Source organism: Phycodurus eques, chromosome 1 (genome assembly GCF_024500275.1).
Source record: "Phycodurus eques isolate BA_2022a chromosome 1, UOR_Pequ_1.1, whole genome shotgun sequence".
NCBI lineage: Eukaryota > Metazoa > Chordata > Actinopteri > Syngnathiformes > Syngnathidae > Phycodurus > Phycodurus eques.
Genome location: NC_084525.1, coordinates 26,136,485 through 26,158,885, shown reverse-complemented (window position 1 = coordinate 26,158,885; position 22,401 = coordinate 26,136,485). Strand labels below are relative to the sequence as shown.

Sequence of the window (22,401 nt, the reverse complement as noted above, 5' to 3'; positions counted from 1 at the left end):
AGGTACCTCTGTATAAACAAATTAATCGGTTAATCGCCCAGCCCTGGCTATGAGTGACTTGTCATTGCCTGTACTTTACTAAGCTTACAAAAGTCAGTTTTTATGTATGCTGATGTAATATAGCCATGAGTATATAGTGGTAGTATAAGACTTTCCTGTAGATTTTTCGTTAGTGTTACCTACCCAGTCCAAGGGGCATGAATTCCTCTGTGCCAGAGGGTAAGCCCTTGATGCTGGCTTCCTTGTCTCGAACCACCCCTGATATGTAGCGCGTCTTCACCCCAGTGCCAATCAATTGAGCTAGTTCCAGTTGACTAATACACCTCAGGATCTATTACGAGGATGTTTTTATTACAATTCTGATGGGAATAATATTAAATATACCATGAAGGATAATCACCAGAAAGGACACAGATTGACTGACCTCGTGCCAGGAGTTGCCCAAGTAGTTTCCATCTGTATGTGCTACAGTGATGAGAGTCTTGATGGTGTCAATGTTCTTCTGCTTCATCTCAGTGATGCTGGAGCTGGCTGTCAGCAGGGTGAACCTGGCCAGGGCCTGCACATAGGCGTCTCGCTCCAGCTACACATGGGCCAGGAGGTCGGTTACTCCCAAAGAGGAATGACTCCACACACAAAAAAAAAAACAACAACAAAAAGACGATTGCCAGTTTAAATCAAAGAGCACAGGAGCAATGTATACCTGCATGCTGAAGATGCAGGCAATCCTGATGGCACACCGAATGCCCTCCAGACACAGTGAGGCCACCTCTGGGTCATCACAGTCCTGAAGGCCCACACTGAATGCTGCCAATAAAGGGGTCCACGCCAGCTGGAAGTTGAAAATAGTTGCTCACTTTCAAAATCTACGCACAAACCTCTTTCAAAACCTTACAAAACTGATCAAAATTTCCACCATTAACTTTTTCTGCATTCCCACTCTTCTTTCAAATATTTTCAGGGTCTACAATATGACAGAAAAGTTACTACATCATACATTGCATTCATTCATATTAATTACATTCATCCATTCCAGAAGTGTTCTCTGTAGCTGTGATTTGCATTTAGTACATTTACCGAGGTAGGGTCCATGTTTAATCTTCTTCCCCTCACACATTTCATTTGAAAGATGTGCCGTTTTTGGGTTTTTTCTTGCACGTGAAATCCTGTCATATATTTTAAATGATAAAAGTATGATTCATATTTTCATTAAATAAACAAAACAAACTTGTTTCAGTGGACTATAGCCAAAGAGTAAGGGGTGTTGTAAACCACTTCTGTTTACTTATTAGTGTGAGCAGGTTTGTCATCAGCACTTCCTAAATGACTTTTCACCAATGCTGTATATAATTAATATTGGAGGCTAGACGCCAGAAACAAAAAGAGACACACTAACAACGGCATACCTGGGACCACTGGACATTTTATGATTTCCATTACTGGAAAATTGGTCAATAATTTTCCAGGATAGGTGGGAGCCCTGTTGTTGTTTCAGCAAGGCTAAATGGACTGTAGGCACAGTGAAGCATAAAAGTAAAAGTATAAAAGAATATGCAATAAAGAATTTAAGTATGGACTTTAAGCTTTAATTTAAGAGGCTTCACAGAAATATGGTGGGGATACGTTTTATACCCACCTGCATTTGGTGAAAATCTGCGCTATTGAGAGACCATGGGGGGAGGGGGAAACCTAAATGGTTTTGAACTGAACAATGTTACCAGGCCTTCACTAGAGCACCCTTCACTTGCTGCCTTCACTTATGTCTTGACTGAGTGAAAAGCATGCACTATTGACAACATCAGGCCACAGACTGGCCATGGAATAATATTCCTGTTATTCTCACAGTAAAACACCTACAGTGGATGATAGCTGAATGCTTTTTTCTTGTTTGACTGTAAACAACACAATTCAAGCAGAGAATTGTCCAAATCAAACATCAAGAGATGTCTGGATTAAAGTAAATACAGAAGCTTTATACTTCGGTGCATTTTCACTGGGTAACATTCGAAGACAGGATATATTCAAATTAGACTTTGTAAGTTCTGGCAATGTTCTGGAATTGGACGCTTTGGATCAATGTCAACTTGTATGAGAATGATGGGAGAAGTATGGAGAAGCAAAGGAACAGCTCATGATCCAAAGCATACCACATATGTTTCATACCTGGCGGAGGCAGTGCTTTGGCCTGTTATGGCTTGTATAACTGCTAATGAAACAGGCTTACTGATGTTTATCGATGATGTGACAAGATAAACTGTGAAGTATAGAAGATTAAAGTATGGCACAGTGGGCGTGTGGTTACCGCATCCACCTTCGCAGTTCTGAGGTTAGGGTTCGAATCAGGGCTCCAGCCTTCCATGTTCTCGCTGTATATGGGATTTCTCTGGTTACTCTAGTTTCCTCCCACATTCCAAAAAACATGCACGTCAGATTAATTGAACACTAAATTGTCCGTGAAAGTGAATGCAAATGGTAGTGGGTTTGTCAATAAGTGCCCTGCGATTGGCTGGCAATCACAGTCCAGGGTGCACCCCACATCTTGCCCCAAGTCAGCTGGGATAGGCTGCAGCACTCCTGCAACCCTAATGAGGATAAACAGTATATAAAATGGATGGATCTATCTACATTATCTAAATTAAGGTGGCCATGTCAGGAAACTGACCTGAAGACAATAGAGCATGCTTTTCTCTTGCTGAAGACAAAAATCAAGGCAGCAATATCCAAAAACCAGCAGCAAGTGAAGGCTTGACAAAACACCCTGGAAGAAACTCACAATTTGGTTATGACCATGGGCTACAGACTTCAGGCCGTTGAACCCTTAGAAATAGAGGTAAAATGGCAGGAAATGCTGAATGGTAAACGTCATATTGTTTTGAAACCTCCTTTATTAAAGTTTTCCCCTCTATCACTTTTTGATTCCTTTTATTTCAAATAAATTGTTGTGGTGTACAGGGACAAAAATCGTACAAACTCTGTCACCGTCCAAATACTTCAGGCCCTAACTGTATCCATGTCAGTGAGCGCACAAGGCTAGAGTATACCAATTCCCAGACCTTGAACATTGGCCGGACATGCTCCAGGTGTGTAGCGCTGAAGAAGGGGGACTGAGCGTGGCTGACCGCCTCCATCAGAGCTTTAGCAGTCTTGGCCATCTGCTCCATCTCCATGTTGTACAACAGGCGACGCTGCTTCTCGCTGGCTACACCTCAAGTGAGAGAAACGTGAGATGCCAAGGTGGATAAAAAGAAAAGATGTGGCACATTGATCCAGAAAAAAATACTCACTCTGCTTGGTCGACTTGGGTGTGACTGAGAACTCTTTGCTCTCCTTCATAGCTATCTTCTTGCCGGCAATCTCATCATATATGGAGGATAAATACTCTTCAGGCAGATCCTTACTGTCGTTAATTCCGCGGTTCATCTTGATGTACTGCTCCTTTGTCATCTTGTTCTTCACCTAAATACATGAACAACAGTGACTCGAAATGTGAAGATAAAGTCAACCGTAACCAGATTAACAAAGGAAAAAAAATGCCTAAAATGCTTTAAGAACATTATGGGTATGTTGCGTACAACCGCAGGGCGTATTTGGGATTATATTTTTTGATTGAGATACTAGCAAGAAAAGTCACTTATATCTACTAAATGTCATTGGATAAACTCATCTTTCTACAGTTAGGGTTTTTTATCTCTTAATTGGCGAGAAAAAAAAAGCCTCACAGCATTGTGATTTCCAATGATTCTTTAAACAATCTAAAAGACAGGGCATTTTTTTGTCATCGTAATTCCCCAGTGAATAATGTGACGGCCATTGATAAAATTCAGCCATAAAGTAGGAGGTCGGTATATGTCCGACGATGTACAATTCAGTGATGATCCAAATTAGGATTGTATGCCCTTGGTGGAGGTCTGTGCACGACTGAGAGCCATTTTTGTTTTCTCTAGTGTTTCCATTGCCCTGCTAACTGGATCTTCCCCTCTTAATTAACACAGCGCCCCATCATAATAATTAAAAAAAAAAAAGCCGACAGGCCGCCACTTAAATACATGAATCATGCTTGCTTGTTTCTTTACACGTGGCTTTTGGACCTTAATGCAGCATTTAACTTAGCAGCACACTATGCAGAGCATACAAGAGCGTCCTTGTTCTTACCTGAGGACTATGCAGGTCTGTGGTGAGCATGATGATGGAGTAGGCCAGCACATAAGCTGTATCTGCACTGGCAAACAAAGTTTGTCTGCAAAATAAAAACAAAACAAAGCACCAATTATCTACATACTAGTGACAAAATCAGGGGCCTCACCAATCAAAAAGAGTGCAGGAGTCTTACTAAAAGTGTACATGCACACAAAAGCTGAGAATGGGTGCGAGCAAAATCCGATCAAATCATGCGTACACACGGCCACCTGTAGGGGGGGTTGCGGCCCATCAACGGCGCTACTGCTACTTCACTGAAAAAAGTCCTAAAAATTCACTTAATATAAATATTTTTTATTTTACCAGTTTACATTTTAATCATATAGAACTGATGATAAAATTGAGGGCTTTTTTTTTCAAGTGTGGTGGCGTAATGTGCAAATCGAGACAGCAACATGGCTGAGAGACAGAACCGGAAAAGCACGGTTATATCTTTAATAGCAAAAAAAAAAAATACAACACATGAACAAATAAACTAAGTGGTTTAATGTGTATTTTGTTTATTCCAGTTGGAAGTAATGGTCGCTGAGCGCTGGTAGGACGCAGCCAGCAACCCTTCTCCACTCGCCCGCGCACGCCACATATCAAATGCAAATTTGGAATCAATACGCATATTACACACACACCTGTTGGGAATTATTGGAGTACACACACATGTAGGGAATTTTCCTTGACAAGTCACACACTTAGGAAAGTAGGCACGTTGATCCCGCAACTAAATCCAAATCAGCTCATGATTATAAATGAAACTGGCTAATGTATTTTGAAGGGTGATATATGGCACGGCAGAAACAAATTGGAAAAAAAAAAAAATTCTCTGAGACAGAAGTTGACGTGCTTATCAGCGAGGACACTGGCTTTTGAAGTGCCACAAAAAAGAAAAGGAAACTCAGTGAGTGGCAGGAAGTCACCACTGCTGCGGTAAATGCAATGAGTTCAACGGGGAGGACCGTCGGGAAAAAAATGGTCCCACTTCATTAGATGCAAATAAATAATTGTGCCCCATCATCAGATGCCAATTTAAATTTGTGTCATATCAATCTCAATCGATCGATCAATAAGTCTATTTTATTTATCCCCAACCGGGTAATTTTAAAGGCATGAGGAATATCATAATTTTAAAAAAAGGACAGACAACACAATAACAAAGTCATACACAAAGAGCAAAATATAATCCATAATTAACATTTGATATTGAAAGTTGACGTGTGAGAGGCATGGCATGACAAGGACATATAGCGACGCATGAGGTGGCAAATAACCTCATGGGTCGCTTAATTTCCTTGTCTTCAAAATGTGCCTAGGCCTCCGGGAGGAAAAGAGTTTCTGGACTTGTGCACACTTTTACCCATCAAGTTCTTTTGAAAGGTCACATAACTGTGCGCAGGAACCTAGCGCCATTTTGCGCGGCCGCAGCATTGATAAGTGAGGCCCCAGGACATTATTCTCATGTACTGTAGCGGCCTCACCCCTGGTTGCACTCGAGGTAACGGGCAGCAAACTTCTCCATCAGCCTGTCAATCTTCTGGGCTTCCCCCGGCAATCTGAATCCTTCCAAAAAGGCTCTGAGGGCCGAGACAAAGTCCCGCCCACAGAAGTCCAGCTGGTCAACGTAGGAGTACATCACCTCTTTGTTCAACTTAATGTTCTCACCCAGGAACTCGCCCACCTGGGTCTATAAATGCAAACACATGGTGGTAAGCATCGTGATTGAACTTCAATGCAATTTACACACGTGGACAAAATTGCTAGTACCCTCTGTTAATTAATGAAAAACCCTCAGTGGTCACAGGAATATCTTGAATCTGACAAATGTAATCATAAACAAAAATCGAATGAAAATTAGACGTTTAATTGTTGTTCAACAATTATTTAACAAAAACAAAAACTAATGAAACAGCCCTGGACAAAAATTATGGTAGCCTTACCTTAATATTCTGTTGCACAAACTTTTGAGGCAATCAAAAATCTTTGTAACTTTCAATGAGACTTCTGCACCTCTCAGCAGGTATTTTGGCCCACTCTTCATAAGCAAACTTCTTCAGTTGTTGGTTTGAAGGGTGCTTTCTCCAGATGGCATGTTTCATCTCCTTCCACAGATGTTCAATATGATTTATATGAAGGCTCATCGAAGGCCACTTCAGAATAGTCCAATGTTTTGCTCTTTGCATTCTTGGGTGTTTTTAGCTGCGTGCTTTGGGTCATTATCCTGTTGCAAGACCCATGACCTGAAACTGAGACCAAGCTTTTTGACACTGGGTAACACATTTCTCAATATAAGACCTTCACAGTCTTGACATTTCATTGACCCTGCACAGATTCAAGACACCCTGTGCCAGATGTGGTAAATTGGCCCCAGACCAGCATGTTTCACAGTTGGGACAGTGTTCTTTTCTTGGTATGCTACATTTTTGCATCTGTGAACATTGAGCTGATGTGCCCTGCCAAAAAGTTCCAGTTTTGTCTCGTCTGTCCATAGGACATTCTTCCAGAAGCTTTGTGGCTTGTCAACATGGCAAATTCCAGTCTCGTGTTTTTATGATTTATTTTCAACAGTGCTGTCCTCTCTGGTTATCTCCCATGAAATCCACTTTGGCTCAAACAATGACACAGATGGTGCGATCTGACACTGATGTACAGTGGGTACGGAAAGTATTCAGACCCCTTAAATTTTTCGCTCTTGTTTATATTGCAGCCATTTGCTAAAATCTTTTAAGTAAATTTTTTTCCACATTCATGGACACACAGCACCCCATATTGACAGAAAAAACTAAAAAATGACAATGACCCTAAGCACACAACTAAAATACCGAAGGAGTAGCTTCAGAACAACTCCGTGACTGTTCTTGAATGGCCCAGCCAGAGCCCTGACTTAAACCCAATTGAACATCTCTGGAAAGACCTGAAAATGGTTCCCCCACCAACGTTCACCATCCAACCTGACAGAACTGGAGAGGATCTGCGAGGAGGAATGGCAGATGATCCCCAAATCCAGGTGTGCAAAACCTGTTGCATCATTCCCCAAAAGGCTCATGGCTGTATTTGTTAAAAAGGGTGCTTCTACTAAATACTGAGCAAAGCGTCTGAATACTTATGGCTGTGTGATATTTCAGTTTTTCTTTTTTAATAAATCAGCAAAAATGTCAACAATGCCGTTTTTTCTGTCAATATGGGGTCCTGTGAGCACATTAATGTGGAAATAATGAACAATGACTTCAGAAAATGGCTGCAATATAACAAAGAGCGGAAAAATTTAAGGGGGTCTGAAAACTTTCCGTACCCACTGTACCTTGACCTTGGAGTTCACCTTTTATTTCTTTTGATGTTGTTCTGGGCTCTTCTGTTACCATTCATATTATCCGTCTCTTCAATTTGTCATCAGTTTTCCTCCTGCGACCAAATCCAGGGAGGATGACTACAGTCCCGTGGATCTTAAATTTCTGAATAATATGTGACAGGAACACCAAGCTGCTTGGAGATAGCCTGATATCCTTTATAACTTTAAACTTGCTTGTCTAGAATTTTCTTTCTAATTTCCTGAGACAACTCCATCCTTTGCTTCCTCTGGTCCATGTTTAGTGTGGTACACACCATGTCACCAAGCAGCACAGTGAATACTTGTCACCATTTAAATAAGACAACAGGAAATGATGTTCAAGGAAGCCATTTTGTTTGAACATGTTCTTATTTTTTATTATTTTAATAATTATTTCATTATTATCTTTTGCTAGGGGTATCATATTTTTTTGTCCAGGCCTGTTTCATGAGTTTGTGTTTTAAAATAATTCTGTTTCAAAAGCAATGTCTGATTTTCACTGGTTAATATTCATTATATTTTTATTCATTATTAGTTTTGTGAGATTCAAGTTATTACTTTGACCACTGTGGGTTTTTCTTCTACAGGTATATATCTAAAAAAAAATCCACCAGTCGCTTACTGTGTCCAATCTGTCCTCCTGGTGAAGGAACTGTGCGATATTCTCAGCTGTGGAACCCAACATGCCCTGGTCCTGCAGGTACTGGATACCCCGTTTTGGCTTTTTGTTAAAGCTGGGGGAAAAGGGGTAAGAACAATCACACTCCACTACATTTTCTGAACAACAACCGTATCTTTCGAAAGGCTCACAGTTCGATGCCATGCTCGATGATGTCCTTCTGCTGTTTGATGACTTCGTACTGCTCAGGGTGGTCCGGCTGAGACAGCAGTACACCAGACGAGACCGTGGAGTCCAAGGAGTTGACGCTGTCTCGACGTCCTCCCAGCTGCTCCGGAAGCTTCAACTCTGACATTTCACTCTCAGATGGAGGATCCTGGCCTACAAAACAAAACAAACATACATATATATATATATATATATATATATATATATGCATATATATGCATATATATATATATATATATATATATATATATGCATATATATATATATATATATATATATGCATATATATATATATATATATATATATATATATATATGCATATATATATATATGCATATATATATATATATATATATGCATATATATATATATATATATATATATATATATATATATATATATATATATATATATATATATATATATATATATATATATATATATATATATATGCATATATATATATATATATATATATATATATATGCATATATATATATATATATATATATATATGCATATATATGCATATATATATATATATATATATATATATATATGCATATATATATATATATGCATATATATGCATATATATATATATATATGCATATATATATATATGCATATATATGCATATATATATATATATATGCATATATATGCATATATATATATATGCATATATATGCATATATATATATATATGCATATATATATATATATATATGCATATATATATATATATATATATGCATATATATATATATATATATATATGCATATATATATATATATATATATATATATATATGCATATATATATATATATATATATATGCATATATATATATGCATATATATATATATGCATATATATATATATATATATGCATATATATATATGCATATATATATATATATATATATATATATATATGTATGCATATATATATATATATATATATATATATATGTATGCATATATATATATATAGCTGTATATAGCTGTATATGTATATGTATATGTGTATATATAGCTGTATATGTATACATATCCTCATGTGTCAAAACAATAAACAGCTTAAAGCACGCTGGGGGGGGGGCGGGCAGAAGAACGTGTCACACGCTTGCTACAAGCAACAAAGGGTGCATTTACAATGCAGGAACTTGCATACACAACCATGGCACATTAATAAATTTTCTCTGAATATAACGTTTTTATGAGGATAAGCGGTACTGAAAATGGATGGATGGATGGATGATCGTGACAAGCCAAAATTGAAATCACGATTAAATTTTGACTAATCGGCCAGCCCTAATTGATTGAATGTGAAGATACCCCACACGCTTACCGAGGTTGGCTTGAAGGTTCGGGTTGACATACATGTCCTTGCTCCACTCAACCATACATTTAAGGATGGACACCAGACACTCCAGGCCCTTCTTACGTAGGCTGAGCTCCTGTTGACAGCAAAGAAGGAAGTGTTAAGAACACACTATTCATTTACCGTAATTTGTAATATATAATGCACAATTTTTTCCCCCCAAAAATCTTCAAATGTCAATACTGCATATTGTGCATTAGTATAGTCAAAATTCCTTCACAGTAATATGAGGTATATGAGTTGATGTGTTTTATAAGTTTGATAGTGTTTTTTTTTTTTACCTACTTTTGATATGTCCTGTTTTGTCACTGGTCCTTAAATGCACCTCGTGCACAGTGAAAAGTGAAACAAAATATTTTTCTGCTTCTTTTCCAATGTAGTAAGTCATAGCCTGTTTTCTGTTACAATTTGCATTTATTTCCTAACCTTTATTATTGTGTAAATGACAAAAGGTAAGTTTAATGACTCAATCCCACTTGTGTCAAGTGGAAGTGCACATATTCTTTTCCCCATGAGTGATGCATCAGACAGTAATATATTACTGTATATTATTAAAAATTATGTTTATTAAAGGCGGCACGGTGATCGACTGGTTAGCACATATGCTTCACAGTTCTGAGGACCGGGGTTCAAATCCCAGCCCCGCCTGTGTGGAGTTTGCATGTTCTCCCTGTGCCTGCGTAGGTTTCCTCCAGGCACTGCGGTTTTCTCCAACATTCCAAAAGCATGCGTGGTAGGTTGATTGAAGACTCTAAATTGCCCGTAGGTGTGAATGTGACTGCGAATGGTTGTTTGTTTATATGTGCCCTGCGATTTGCTGGCGACGAGTTCAGGGTGTACCCCGCCTCTCGCTCGGATATAGCTGGGATAGGCTCCACCACGCCGTTACCCTAGCGAGGATAAGCAGTACAGAAAATGGATGGATGTAGATTACAATATAGATTTTATTGGGACACTCCTTGAGCCGTCACCTTATCATGGTGGAGGTGTGTGTGTGTCCCAATGATCCTAGGAGCTAAATTGTCTGGGGCTTTATGCCCCTGGCAGGGTCACCCATGACAAACAGGTCCTTGGTGAGGGACCAGACAACGCACGGCTCCAAAGACCCCTATGATGAGAAAAATGATTGTATCGTGTTTTCCCTTGCCAGGACACGGGTCACCGGGGACCCGTGTGGAGCCAGGCCTGGAGGTTGGGCTCGAAGGAGAGCGCCTGGTGGCCGGGCCTACACCCATGGCCCGAAAGGGTAATGTGGGTCCCCCTTCCCATGTGCCATACACCTGTGGGAGGGGCCATAGGGGTCGGTGCATTGTGAGCTGGGCGGTGACCGAAGGCAGGGACCTCGGCGATCCAATCCATGACAACAGAAGCTGGCTCTAGGGACGTGGAACGTTACCTCTCTGGGAGGGAAGGAGCCTGAGCTGGTGTGCGAGGTCGAGAAGTTCCGATTAGATATAGTCGGGGTCGCCTCCACACACGGCTTGGGCTCTGGTACCAGTCCTCTTGAGAGGGGTTGGACTCTCTTCCACTCTAGAGTTGCACAGGTGAGACGCGCCAAGCAGGAGTGGGTATACTTATTGCCCCCTGGCTCGGCGCCTGTACATTGGGGTTCACACTGCCTATGCATCAAACAGCAGTTCAGCATACCCAACGATTTTGGAGTCCTTGGAAGGGGTGCTTGAGAGCGCTCCCGCTGGGGACTCCATCGTTCTGCTGGGGGATTTCAATGCTCACGTGGGCAATGACAGTGAGACATGGAGGGGCATGATAGGGAGGAACGGCCCACCCGATCAGAACCAGAGTGGTGTTTTGTTACTAGACTTCTGTGCTCACCACGGATTGTCCATAACAAACACCATGTTCAAGCACAAGGGTGTCCACACGTACACTTGGCACCAGGACACCCTAGGTCGCAGTTCGATGATCGACTTTGTGGTCGTGTCATCTGATTTGCGGCCGCGTCATCTGACTTGCGACTGTATGTCTTGGACACTCTGGTGGAAGAGAGGGGTGGATCTGTCAACTGATCACCACCTGGTGGTGAGTTGGCTCCGATGGTGGGGGAAGATGTCAGTCCGACCTGGCAGGCCCAAACGTATTGTGAGGTTCTGGTGGGAACGTCTGGCAGAATCCCCTGTCAGAGGGACTTTCAACTCCCACCTCCAACAGAACTTTGCTCACGTTCCAGGGGAGGCGGGGGACATTGAGTCCGAGTGGACCATGTTCTGTGCCTGCATTGCCGAGGCGGCCGACCGGAGCTGTGGCCGTAAAGTAGTCTGTGCCTGTCGTGGCAGCAATCGCCGAACCCGTCGGTGGACACCAGCGGTGAGGGATGCCGTCAAGCTGAAGAAGGAGTCCTATCGGGCCTTTTTGGCCTGTGGGACGCCTGAGACAGCTGATGCGTCCCGGATGCCAAGCGAAATGCAGCTTTGGTGGTCGCTGAGGCAAAAAAAACAGACGTGGGCGGAGTTCAGTGAGGCCATGGAGAACGATTTCCAAACGGCTTCGAGGAAATTCTGGTCCACCATCCGACGTCTCAGGAGGGGAAAGCAGTGCACCATCAACACTGTGTATAGTGAGGATGGGGCACTGCTGACCTCGACGCGGGACGTTGTGAGTCGGTGAGGAGAATACTTCGAAGACAATTCCACCGACACTGCTTCCCATCTGGAAGCTGAGTCTGGGGTCTCTGAGGCGGGCTCTCCTATCTCTGGAGTTGAGGTCACCAAGGTGGTTAAAAAGCTCCTCGGTGGCAAGGCCCCAGGGGTGGATGAGATTCGCCCGGAGTTGCTAAAGGCTCTGGATGTTTTCGGGTTGTCCTGGTTGACACGCCTCTGCAACATCGCGTGGACATCAGGGACAGTGCCTCTGGATTGGCAGACTGGGGTGCTGGTCCCCTTTTTTGAAAATGGGGACCGCAGGGTGTGTTCCCAACTACAGGGGGATCACACTCCTCAGCCTTTCTGGTAAGTTCTTATTCAGGGGTGCTGGAGAGGAGGGTCCATTGGGAAGTCGACTCTCAGATTCAGGAGGAGCAATGTGGTTTTCGTCCTGGCCGTGGAACAGTGGACCAGCTCTACACCCTCAGCAGGGTCCTCGAGGGTGCATGGGAGTTCGCCCAACCAGTCTACATGTGTTTTGTGGACTTGGAGAAGGCATTCGACCGTGTCCCTCGGGGAGTCCTGTGGGAGGTGCTTCAGGAATATGGGGTGCCGAACCACCTGCTACGGGCTGTTCAGTCCCTGTACGACCATTGTCAGAGTTTGGTCCGCATTGCGGCAGCAAGTCGGACCGGTGAGGGTTGGACTCCGCCAAGGCTGCCCTTTGTCACCGATTCTGTTCATAACTTTTATGGACAGAATTTCTAGGCGCAGCCGAGGAGTAGAGGGGGTCCTGTTTGGTGGCCTCAGTATTGTATCTCTGCTTTTTGCAGATGATGTGGTTCTGTTGGCTTCATAAAGCCGTGATCTCCAACTCTCACTGGAGTGGTTCGCAGCAGAGTGAGAAGCAGCTGGGTTGAGAATCAGCACCTCCAAATCTGAGACCATGGTCCTCAGTTGGAAAAGGGTGGAGTGCCCTCTACGGGTCGGGGATGAGATCCTGCCGCAAGTGGAGGAGTTCAAATATCTTGGGTTTTGTTCACAAGTGAGGGAAGATTGGAACGAGAGATTGACAGGCGAATCGGTGCAGCTTCTGCAGTGATGCAGATTTTTTTAAATCGGTCCGTTGTGGTGAAGGAGCTAAACCAAAAGGCGGAGCTCTCGATTTACGTTCCTATCCTCACCTATGGTCACGAGCTGTGGGTCGTGACCGAACGAACAAGATCCCGGATACAAGCGGCTGAAATGAGTTTCCTCCGCAGGGTATCCGGGCTCTCCCTTAGAGATAGGGTGAGAAGCGCGGTCATCCCAGAGCCGCAGCTCCTCCGCATTGAGAGGATCCCTCCTGGATGTGTTCCGGCCACGAACATCATCAACATCATAGTCTCTCCACGCTGGAGAGACTATGTCTCTCCACGCTGGAGAGACTATGTCTCTCGGCTGGCCTGGATACGCCTCGGGATCCCCTCGGAAGAGCTGGAGGAAGTGGCTGGGGAGAGGGAAGTCTGGGCTTCCCTGCTCAGGTTGCTGTCCCCGCGACCCGACCTCGGATAAGCGGAGGAAAATGGATGGATGGATGGATCCAGCTTACCCACAACCCTAATGAGGACAGGTTTTATAGAAAATGAATGGATCATATACAGTAATATAATACTTCAATGAAGACAAAAATTACATATTTCATATTGTGATAAAAAATTCATTTGTACAAATAAAGGCCTCTCCATTTTATTTTATTTATTTATTGTTTCTCTGCATTTGCGTAAATAAACACCCCTGGCCACTACACGAAGAAATACAGTAAATACAATTCACCAACACATTGTCTTATATAAATCCTCATGTTACTTTAAAACAAATTAAACACAAGGGGATATGTCATTCTCCTTCTTCCAACTGTGTGCCATGCATCAGAGTGGCCAACCACAAGGGTGTACCTGCAGAGGAGACATGCCCAGCTCCTGACCACTCCTGCCCATAGCTATTTTAGAGAGGTCATTGACAAGGCGCTCAAAGATGTTGGAGGCATTGAGGTCACAATCGTAGTTTACGTAGATGTCGACCACACATTGGGCATCTGGAGAGGAAAGGCAAGCATCACAAAACGGGGAATACATTATTGTTGACCAATTGACTATTGACAGCGTCTGATGATGATGTCAAGAGGAAGTCGACAGCCAATTAAACTAAAGCGAATGCTTAAACTCCAGCAGTTTTGTTTCCACAAAGCAGAGAGATTAACTATATGATTGTGAGTATTGTTGGATGTTATATTGTTATGCGTTACTGCTGTGTGCACGCTAAAATAACAGTTTTCCTTGGTATGTTAGCATTAAGCTAGCAGACTTTTGTTAGGCTCAGGATAATGGCAGCGATGCCTTGTTGAAAGTACTATGAAAGAACATTCATCACAAATAACCTAAAAGTAAAAATAAACAATAATAAAGGATAAACTTAACTTTAACTCATCTGGAGAAATGTTTGTCTATCTGCCAAAATAAACACTGCATGTTCATTCATATTCAGTTATGATTTTTTTGAAAAACAGACAGACGGGCCAAGTTACTTGTAGACTGAGTAAAAAAGATTAAAATACATATGTAAAATACTGTTTTTATTTCATTATTTAGAATTTTATTATAATTGATCCATTATAATTATCAATACGATGGTCACGTATGGTCATATGTATCTATATATATATATATATATATATATATATATATATATATAGATAGATAATTTTTTTATATATTTTAGCTATTTACAATAAATCAATTGCCCAATTATTTAATAAAATAAACCTAACCTGCTAAATAAATGTAACAAATTACAGGTGGTCCACTGGCCATACTTTGACTACCCCCGCTTTCGACGCATACCTGCACAAATGCGTGTTAGTGTCTGGATGACCATCCACTTGTGTTCGAAGGAGCTTGTCGAAGTCTCCAAGATGGTGAGAAAAATCTCCCGAAAAAACACCTGAAGCACAGTATGCGAGAAAGAGTTTTGAAAATACAACAACAAGATGGCAGTTTGCAAGCTGCCACCACCCACTGTTACATGTACCTCAATCTGCATCTTCAGGTGGACCTTGAAGTGGGAGAGCAATGTGAGGAAGATGGCCAGAGAGAGCTCGAACACCTCTGGCACGGAGGAGACGCCATTTTTTGACAGTGCCACACACAGATACTGCTTTATGGCATTGACGAACATCTCGTGGGTGCGGAACACCGGTCCTGCGCCCTGCAGCACGGAGAGCAGCAGCTGCAGCGACACGATCTTGGATCGCAACTCGTGTGACCTACACAAAATACAATTTGAAAACACAAAATAATTTACATGTAGGCAACCACAACGGATCCCAACTGGCATCCTCCAACTGTTTAGGACAGTGGTTTTGGAACAGGAGTCCGCGAGCCATAGCTTGGCAGTTTGGCGTTAAGCTTATGAGGTGAACAATTGAGAAGCCCTGGTTTAGGACACTCTTGCTATAAGGTCAGCTCAAATGAATGGAAAAATGGATGAGAGACCATGACGACATCTCAAGTGACAAACACACATTGGAATGTGATTAAAGCCAAAACCAATCCCAACAAACAGAGGTTTCTATCAAGAGTATTTCACAGTTTAAACAAGGGGGGTTACACAATAGATTATCATGGTCTCTATGGGCTGTTTACTTTGGCCTAGCCACAACATGTAACCTAGGGTAAAGTTACAGTAACCAGAGATGTCAAGGCACTATAACCTGTGAAGAGACAGAACTTGGTGTTGGTCCACTCCATGCAACCACAGTACATTTACACACAAATCTCGGAATTTATCTTCTTGTTTTTGACACATACAGTAAAAAATATGCCTTAGGAAATGTATACTTGTTTTGAGAGGATTCAGACTAGAAATAAGTGAAATGATCTGCTCGTGCAAGAAGTGAGTTCCATGGAAAATTTCTTGAAATAAGGAAAATACGCTGGCTCTACAAAAGAGAGAAAAACCTTAAAATAAGTGCATTCCAAGTAGTATAAACTCAAAACTAATTCATTAAGTCTTTTTGTGGTTTGTTTCTTACTCAACTTGAGTGAAAACATCTTAAAACAAGTCCAGTTTAAGCAGGATATTTCTCTCTCATTCAAGAGGTAAGTGTGTGTGTGTGTGTGTGTGTGTGTACTCGTTGCTGAACCTCACAGAATTTTAATGGGGTTTGGTCGAATCACAAGGTGGGCGGCAGCCATCACCCAGTTAAGTCGCCAGGTAACCCTTAGCAATTTAGAGAACATGACTGGAAGGCTAATGTTTACCACAACCCACAATCAGGGTTTCATGAAATAAAATGCACGCATATCAACCTTGCATTATGTACAGGAAGCAAAGGCACACACTCGAGTGTCTGCCCGGGCAGGACAAATCTAAATAAAGCAAAACGTTTACTGGTAGTTTGATTTAGTACAATTATTTACAAAGAGCATGCTGGGAATTAGGAGGGATTCACTGTTGCCACAATAGCACTGTAGCATATTAGGCTATATTTATTATTTCCCACATACCAATATGTGACATCGTAATGTTTTTTTTTCTTGCTTGTATTACGTTAAAAAAAGCAAATGGACTGTTCCGGTTGTCTTACAAGACGTTTCATCTCTCATCTGAGCAGGTTTCATCAATTCATGCACCAAGGTCTTAGTAAGGACAGACTAACCTAAATAACCAGACAAGACAACCATAGACAACCAGAATCCAGCTGTGATCGATTTAATGCCCTGAGAATAAAATGACCTGGATGAATCAGGTATTCACAGGCACGTTTGTATATCATCGCAATTGTATAAAAGTGAATATTGCTGCTGTGATGTGCTTGACAATAAAAACAGGTGAATTAAAACTTTAATTGGTGTTATTCGTGCATTTCTTAAATTGAGAAGTTGTACAATTGGTCTTACTCTGAAAAGAAAAAAAAGTCTTGCTCTTCAGATGGGACAGTGAAAACCATTGGTTTTGGCTTATTACCAGTCATTCTGTCTTAAAATTAGCTGTAATATCTATTTGAGAAAATGTTGTATATATTTACTTAACATGAGATTACTTGGTCTAAAATACAAAACTTGCTTATAAATATTATGTTTCTTTTTAGGCTAAAAAATAATTTCCTAGAAACAAGTCTTTTTCACATTCTCAGAAATGTATGTAATGCCAGAGCTTTCACCTGGAATATTTTCAAAACTCTAAACTCAGTACCCCAATAATGGCAATCAAAGCATGAGTTTTAGACACTGCATATTTATGAAAAAGAATACAATATCCGTAAATATTCAGACTCTTTAAATGTATAAATGGAGAGCCCTAGTAAACTTGGTGAAATGTATTTCAATCTAGTTTTCATTTTCAGTTGAAATTTCAACGTGAAGATCACTTTAATTTGGGGCAGCCAGGTTCCACAAAATAGTACCATGTGGAAGTGTGAAAGCCATGCCGCATTTGAATGCATCAGTCTGAACGAGGCGGGTTAACCAACGGTGGAGAACGAGGCACTCCTGTATGTACTTTTCGGCTAAGGAGAAACATTTGATTGGACGAGGGAATGAGAGCAGCAATAAAAGGGAGCGTTGCGGCGATGTGGAGACGTTGCAAAACAATAATGCAGCGTACCTCTTAGCACCTTCCTTCGCCAATGGAAACGTGTCAATAGTGACTCGAGCAGTTTCAAGACAAGTAGACACTGTGCAGTTGAACAAATTGCCCTCAGAGGACTCAAACAGGTCTTGTTAGCTAGCTGGCTTCTTACGCACTTTGGATCTGGGGGTCCTTCTGCAAGTGGCTTCATTGAAAGTTTGCACAGTGAGCGAAACACCAGGAAGGCATCCTTCTGTAGAATATGAGAGAAACGGGAGGTGCTGTGGGGTCCTTGCAGGGCTTCAGCATCCTGAGTCACGAAGAAAGCAAAAGCACTGGCATGTTTATTGTTGCAGCATCGAATGTGATTAAATAAAAAAACATAAAAAATATAATCAGTTTTGATTGACGCTGTCAAAGAGCTATTCATTTTACTCATTCACTGCCATTGACGGCTGTTGAATTCAAATATCCACGTTAATACGGAGGACTGGCAGTGATGTTTATCATTATGGTAGTTGTAGTTTGCAATGTTGTACAACTGCACCACTCGTAAAGAAAAAAAGAAAACCAAGCGATTTTTCTGTAACTATACTTGCAAGTTGCTCACCAACATGTCTGCTGAAGAAACAGACGAGCGGTCTTCGATGATGCCGTTCAGTTGTAGTGCCTCGCCGCCGGCTCGAGGGAGAGGTACTCTTGTCTCCTCAGATACGTGCTGGGCAGCGGGGTCGTCTAATTGGAGGAACAGCCAAGAGCAGTATTGAAAATCAAGCGTATGCGTAACCTACTTATGCGTTCAGCAAAAAGGTTTTAAGCACGTCTCCCCGGTTCGGGTGAATGACAAAGGAGACTGGATCAAAGCAACGGTAGGAACTTGTGAAAAAAATGGAAATGTCTACAATGTCTTTTGTTTGACAAGATCTCACCACAGAGGCAACAAAGATTAAAATATTGGATATTTAGGCTGTGTTTGTGTTTACAAACTGTATATTATATTTGCATGAATAAATGATATACTGTAAAAGTATTTACATTTGTCCAAAGAAACCAGCCATAGAGAAAACAAATTTTAGCAATTTTAGTCTTTTTGAAGCACTCCAAAGGTGGTCCTTGGCTCTTGGACAACTCTTCTGATTATTCTTTGCAATCCACTTAGAAATCTTGCGAGGAGCACCTGATTGAAGCAAATTTGTGGTGGTATGATTGGCTTTCCACCTACGTATTATGGATCCAACCGTGCACACTGGAACGTTCAGAACCTTACAAATGCACCTGTAACCAATGCCTTTATGTTTTGCAGCAATTAGTTTGCGATGGTCTGGAGACAGCTCTCTGCTCTTACCCATCATGAGATGTGTCTTGACTTACAACTTGGCAATGAGACCTTTTGTAGGCCATCAATTAGGACTGGACCAGCTGATATTCATTTGCACTGAAAAGGGGCTGCATTGCTGTTTGATTATTGATAGATTTTAGGTGTTGTCCTGGCTTTCCATGCCTTTTTGCAACTCCCTTTCTTCATGTGTTCAATACTTTTTCCCTGTGTCATTTCACATTTTTAAACAACTTATTTTCTGATCTTATTTGTTCTACTTTCTTTGTGTGTATGGATTACTTGGGTTGTTCACAACATCTGGGGAAATGATCAGGTCAATAGCACCTTTGGTCAGTGTGAAAAATGGTGACATGTTAAATACTTATTTCAGTCATTGTCAACAATCTAATGAGATCCAATACAAAGGCTGTACCGCAAATTCTTACTTTGAGTTTACTATACTGACATTTGAATTTTTGACGAAAAAGACATTCAAGGGAGAACATGACCACAAAAAAGTTGAGCTCTGACCGGTGTGAGGTTGTTCTCCTTCATCTCCTTCAGTCAGTGCTGCTGGATCCGTGTTGACTTCTTCAGCTGCCTGAGCTTCTCCTAGAGGTGCTTCAGTGCGTTCGTCTTCAAAAACTGATTCTGGGAGGAAAAAAGATAATGCCGTAAAATGGAGTTTTAAATTAAGATTAATTAATTAATCTGGCGACAACACACACCTCCACATGGTGTGACCTCTTCTGCTCCATTCTCTGGAACATTACTGCAGTCTGAATCTCCATTAACTGTCGATGTGTCTAGGTCCAGGTCAGGCGGAGGTGGTGCCGTCGAGTTGGTAGCGTTGAGATCTGGAGTATTGGCTGGCGGTGATGGGGAGCTCTGTGGCTCCAGGGTGGGCGTCCGTTCAGACCCAGGGGAGTCTGACCTTTGGGTACAAGGGACTGGAGAGGGGTTGTTTTGAGGCAGACGAAGACGGTCCTTCTCTTGCTCCTGTGCCTCCAAAGCCTATGGAGGAAGAGAAGCTGACTTCCTGGAACAACTAAGCAATCAAGGTGTAAGACAAAATTGCGGGTACTAGCACAGCTTTCCTGTGCTGCAGTAACAAGAAAAGAAGTCTAACAGTCCTACACTTTCATGTCATACATCATCTAAAGCAGGGTTTCTCCACATTTTAGGTCAGGACCCAAATTTGGTAACAGGCCAATTTTTATTGAGTCGCCTATTGTCAATTATTTTTATTTATTTTATTGATCATCAAGTAGTGACATAGACGACTCATTAAACCTCTTCAAATCCAAACTCAAGACACACCTATTCTGGACTGCTTAGACACATAAATATTTCCCATATCATTTGCCATTTTAATTAATGTTTTATGTTCTGTTATTTTTTATTGTATTGCTACATTTATTTTCACCATGTTTGTACAGTGTCCTTGAGTGCCCTGAAAGGCAACTATAAATAAAATGACATTTTTTTTTTCCTTCGGGAGCAATTTACTGTAAGATTATCGCATGAAAACCATGATGCATTGAAGATGGGTAACATGTCGTTGATTCCTTCAGCTTGGCACCTTTGTAATGTGCTCTACAAGGGCTGGGCATTTAATCGATTTTATCCAGTTTATTTAAATTGTTAGGGCGATTAGCAGACCATTAACAGAGTGAAGCTAATTTTTAAAAAACAAACTATTGCCAAATGAGCAATTTGGTCACTATACTTAAAAGACTTTACTGACCTTTCTGTCGACTATTTTGATTAAAAGTGACTAGCCAGTTTAATCCCAGCTAAGAAACAGACAACATGAATGGGATAATTTTCACATTATTTTGCATAGAACAAGAAAGGAGCCAGGAGGAAGGCAATCATGGACTCAATGGCTCTGAATATTGCGGTTTATACATTGCAAAAGCAGTGATTAATCGACATGGTGGCAACTTCTGACCCAAGTAAGTGATTGCAAGCCGCAAATATTTCACCGAGGTCGCCTTGCCTCACCTGAACAACTCGAGAGGGGAAAAAAAGAACATGAGAGCTGGAGAAGGTGCAACATTACTATTATTCTTACATTATGAACCAGCTCAGCTTAGTAGTTTGACGTCTCATTTTATTATGTTATACATTAATTGTTAAACATTAAAAATGTTAATTTATTAATGATCGTGTATGCATGCATGCTTTGAGTAAAGGGACATTTTTCCAAAAGGTGGCCACCTATTTTGTTATGATTTGCAAAGAACATTTTTTTTATTTTATTTCTGTGGAAGTTTATGCAAGTTAATGCTGGGGGGTAGGGTGAGGGAGGGGATGACTGTTTGCTTGGTATCAAGATAAAAAACAAATCCCAGAAGGGGGGGAAAAAAAGCAAAAACCAAAACGTGTTTTGAATAATGTCATTGTAATGTCAATATAATTTTCTTTTTCTATAAGCAAAAAAAAAATAAAAAAAACAAAAAAAAAAACAATAAAAAAAATCTATTAAAACCCTAAAACAGTTGCTTTTATGTTAAGGCCATAATTTCCACCAACGGTGGAATATTGATCGCACATAAAATGTTTCCCATCAACACTTTAGATGCTGAGGCGCATCTGCAAGACAACTCACTTTCGCATTACACTTTCCATTATAGTTAGCATTTATTGTTTTTATCTTTAAATATTAACAATAGTTGTCTTATTTAACAATTGTTTACCAGTAAAAAAAAATGTTGGAAGAGATTATTTGCATTCACATTACTGCTAGTGGAAAATCGTATTTCTAAATCTGAACAAACTGTGTAGGACTCATCCACTATTTGGAATTAACAATCATTGTAACCGCTTTGGTGGAGGTTTGCACTCTGCTGAATGGTTCCTCTATATAAAGAGATGCTACGAAAGAGTAAAGTGGACTGACAGCTTGGTTCTCCATGCGGGTGAAGATGACGTTGAGCATCTGAGTGAGCGTGGCCTTTGCGGTGGTCTGATTGATGAGGTTGCGGCTGGCCAGGTAGATGTTGTAGCAGGTCCTGACAGTGAGGAGAATTGTGCCTTCGTGGATCTCGATGTGCGGGGAGGTCACGGTTGTCAGAAGGGCCTGGATGGATTTTTTATTTTTTTCCCCAAAAGGGTACAG

The 22,401-nt window shown here is 41.2% G+C and overlaps 1 protein-coding gene across 4 annotated transcripts in view; it reads right to left on the bottom strand.

The window, feature by feature from the left end:
• Positions 1 to 22,401, bottom strand: part of arfgef2 (ADP-ribosylation factor guanine nucleotide-exchange factor 2 (brefeldin A-inhibited)) — a 53,474-nt gene that overhangs the window by 23,681 nt on the left and 7,392 nt on the right. For 3 of the 4 annotated variants that reach the window (XM_061685327.1, XM_061685345.1, XM_061685356.1), the window contains exons 5-22: positions 22,183 to 22,362; positions 20,006 to 20,291; positions 19,809 to 19,928; positions 18,570 to 18,694; positions 18,136 to 18,269; positions 15,419 to 15,653; positions 15,232 to 15,331; positions 14,287 to 14,426; positions 9,717 to 9,825; positions 8,324 to 8,513; positions 8,136 to 8,247; positions 5,667 to 5,872; positions 4,153 to 4,237; positions 3,285 to 3,456; positions 3,054 to 3,205; positions 704 to 832; positions 425 to 583; positions 184 to 331 (exon numbers count right to left, since the gene is read on the bottom strand). In XM_061685327.1, coding sequence (XP_061541311.1) covers positions 184 to 331; positions 425 to 583; positions 704 to 832; positions 3,054 to 3,205; positions 3,285 to 3,456; positions 4,153 to 4,237; positions 5,667 to 5,872; positions 8,136 to 8,247; positions 8,324 to 8,513; positions 9,717 to 9,825; positions 14,287 to 14,426; positions 15,232 to 15,331; positions 15,419 to 15,653; positions 18,136 to 18,269; positions 18,570 to 18,694; positions 19,809 to 19,928; positions 20,006 to 20,291; positions 22,183 to 22,362 — 2,782 coding nt within the window. The remainder of the gene's footprint in view (positions 1 to 183; positions 332 to 424; positions 584 to 703; positions 833 to 3,053; positions 3,206 to 3,284; positions 3,457 to 4,152; positions 4,238 to 5,666; positions 5,873 to 8,135; positions 8,248 to 8,323; positions 8,514 to 9,716; positions 9,826 to 14,286; positions 14,427 to 15,231; positions 15,332 to 15,418; positions 15,654 to 18,135; positions 18,270 to 18,569; positions 18,695 to 19,808; positions 19,929 to 20,005; positions 20,292 to 22,182; positions 22,363 to 22,401) is intronic. The other variant, XM_061685337.1, reaches the window with a different exon arrangement.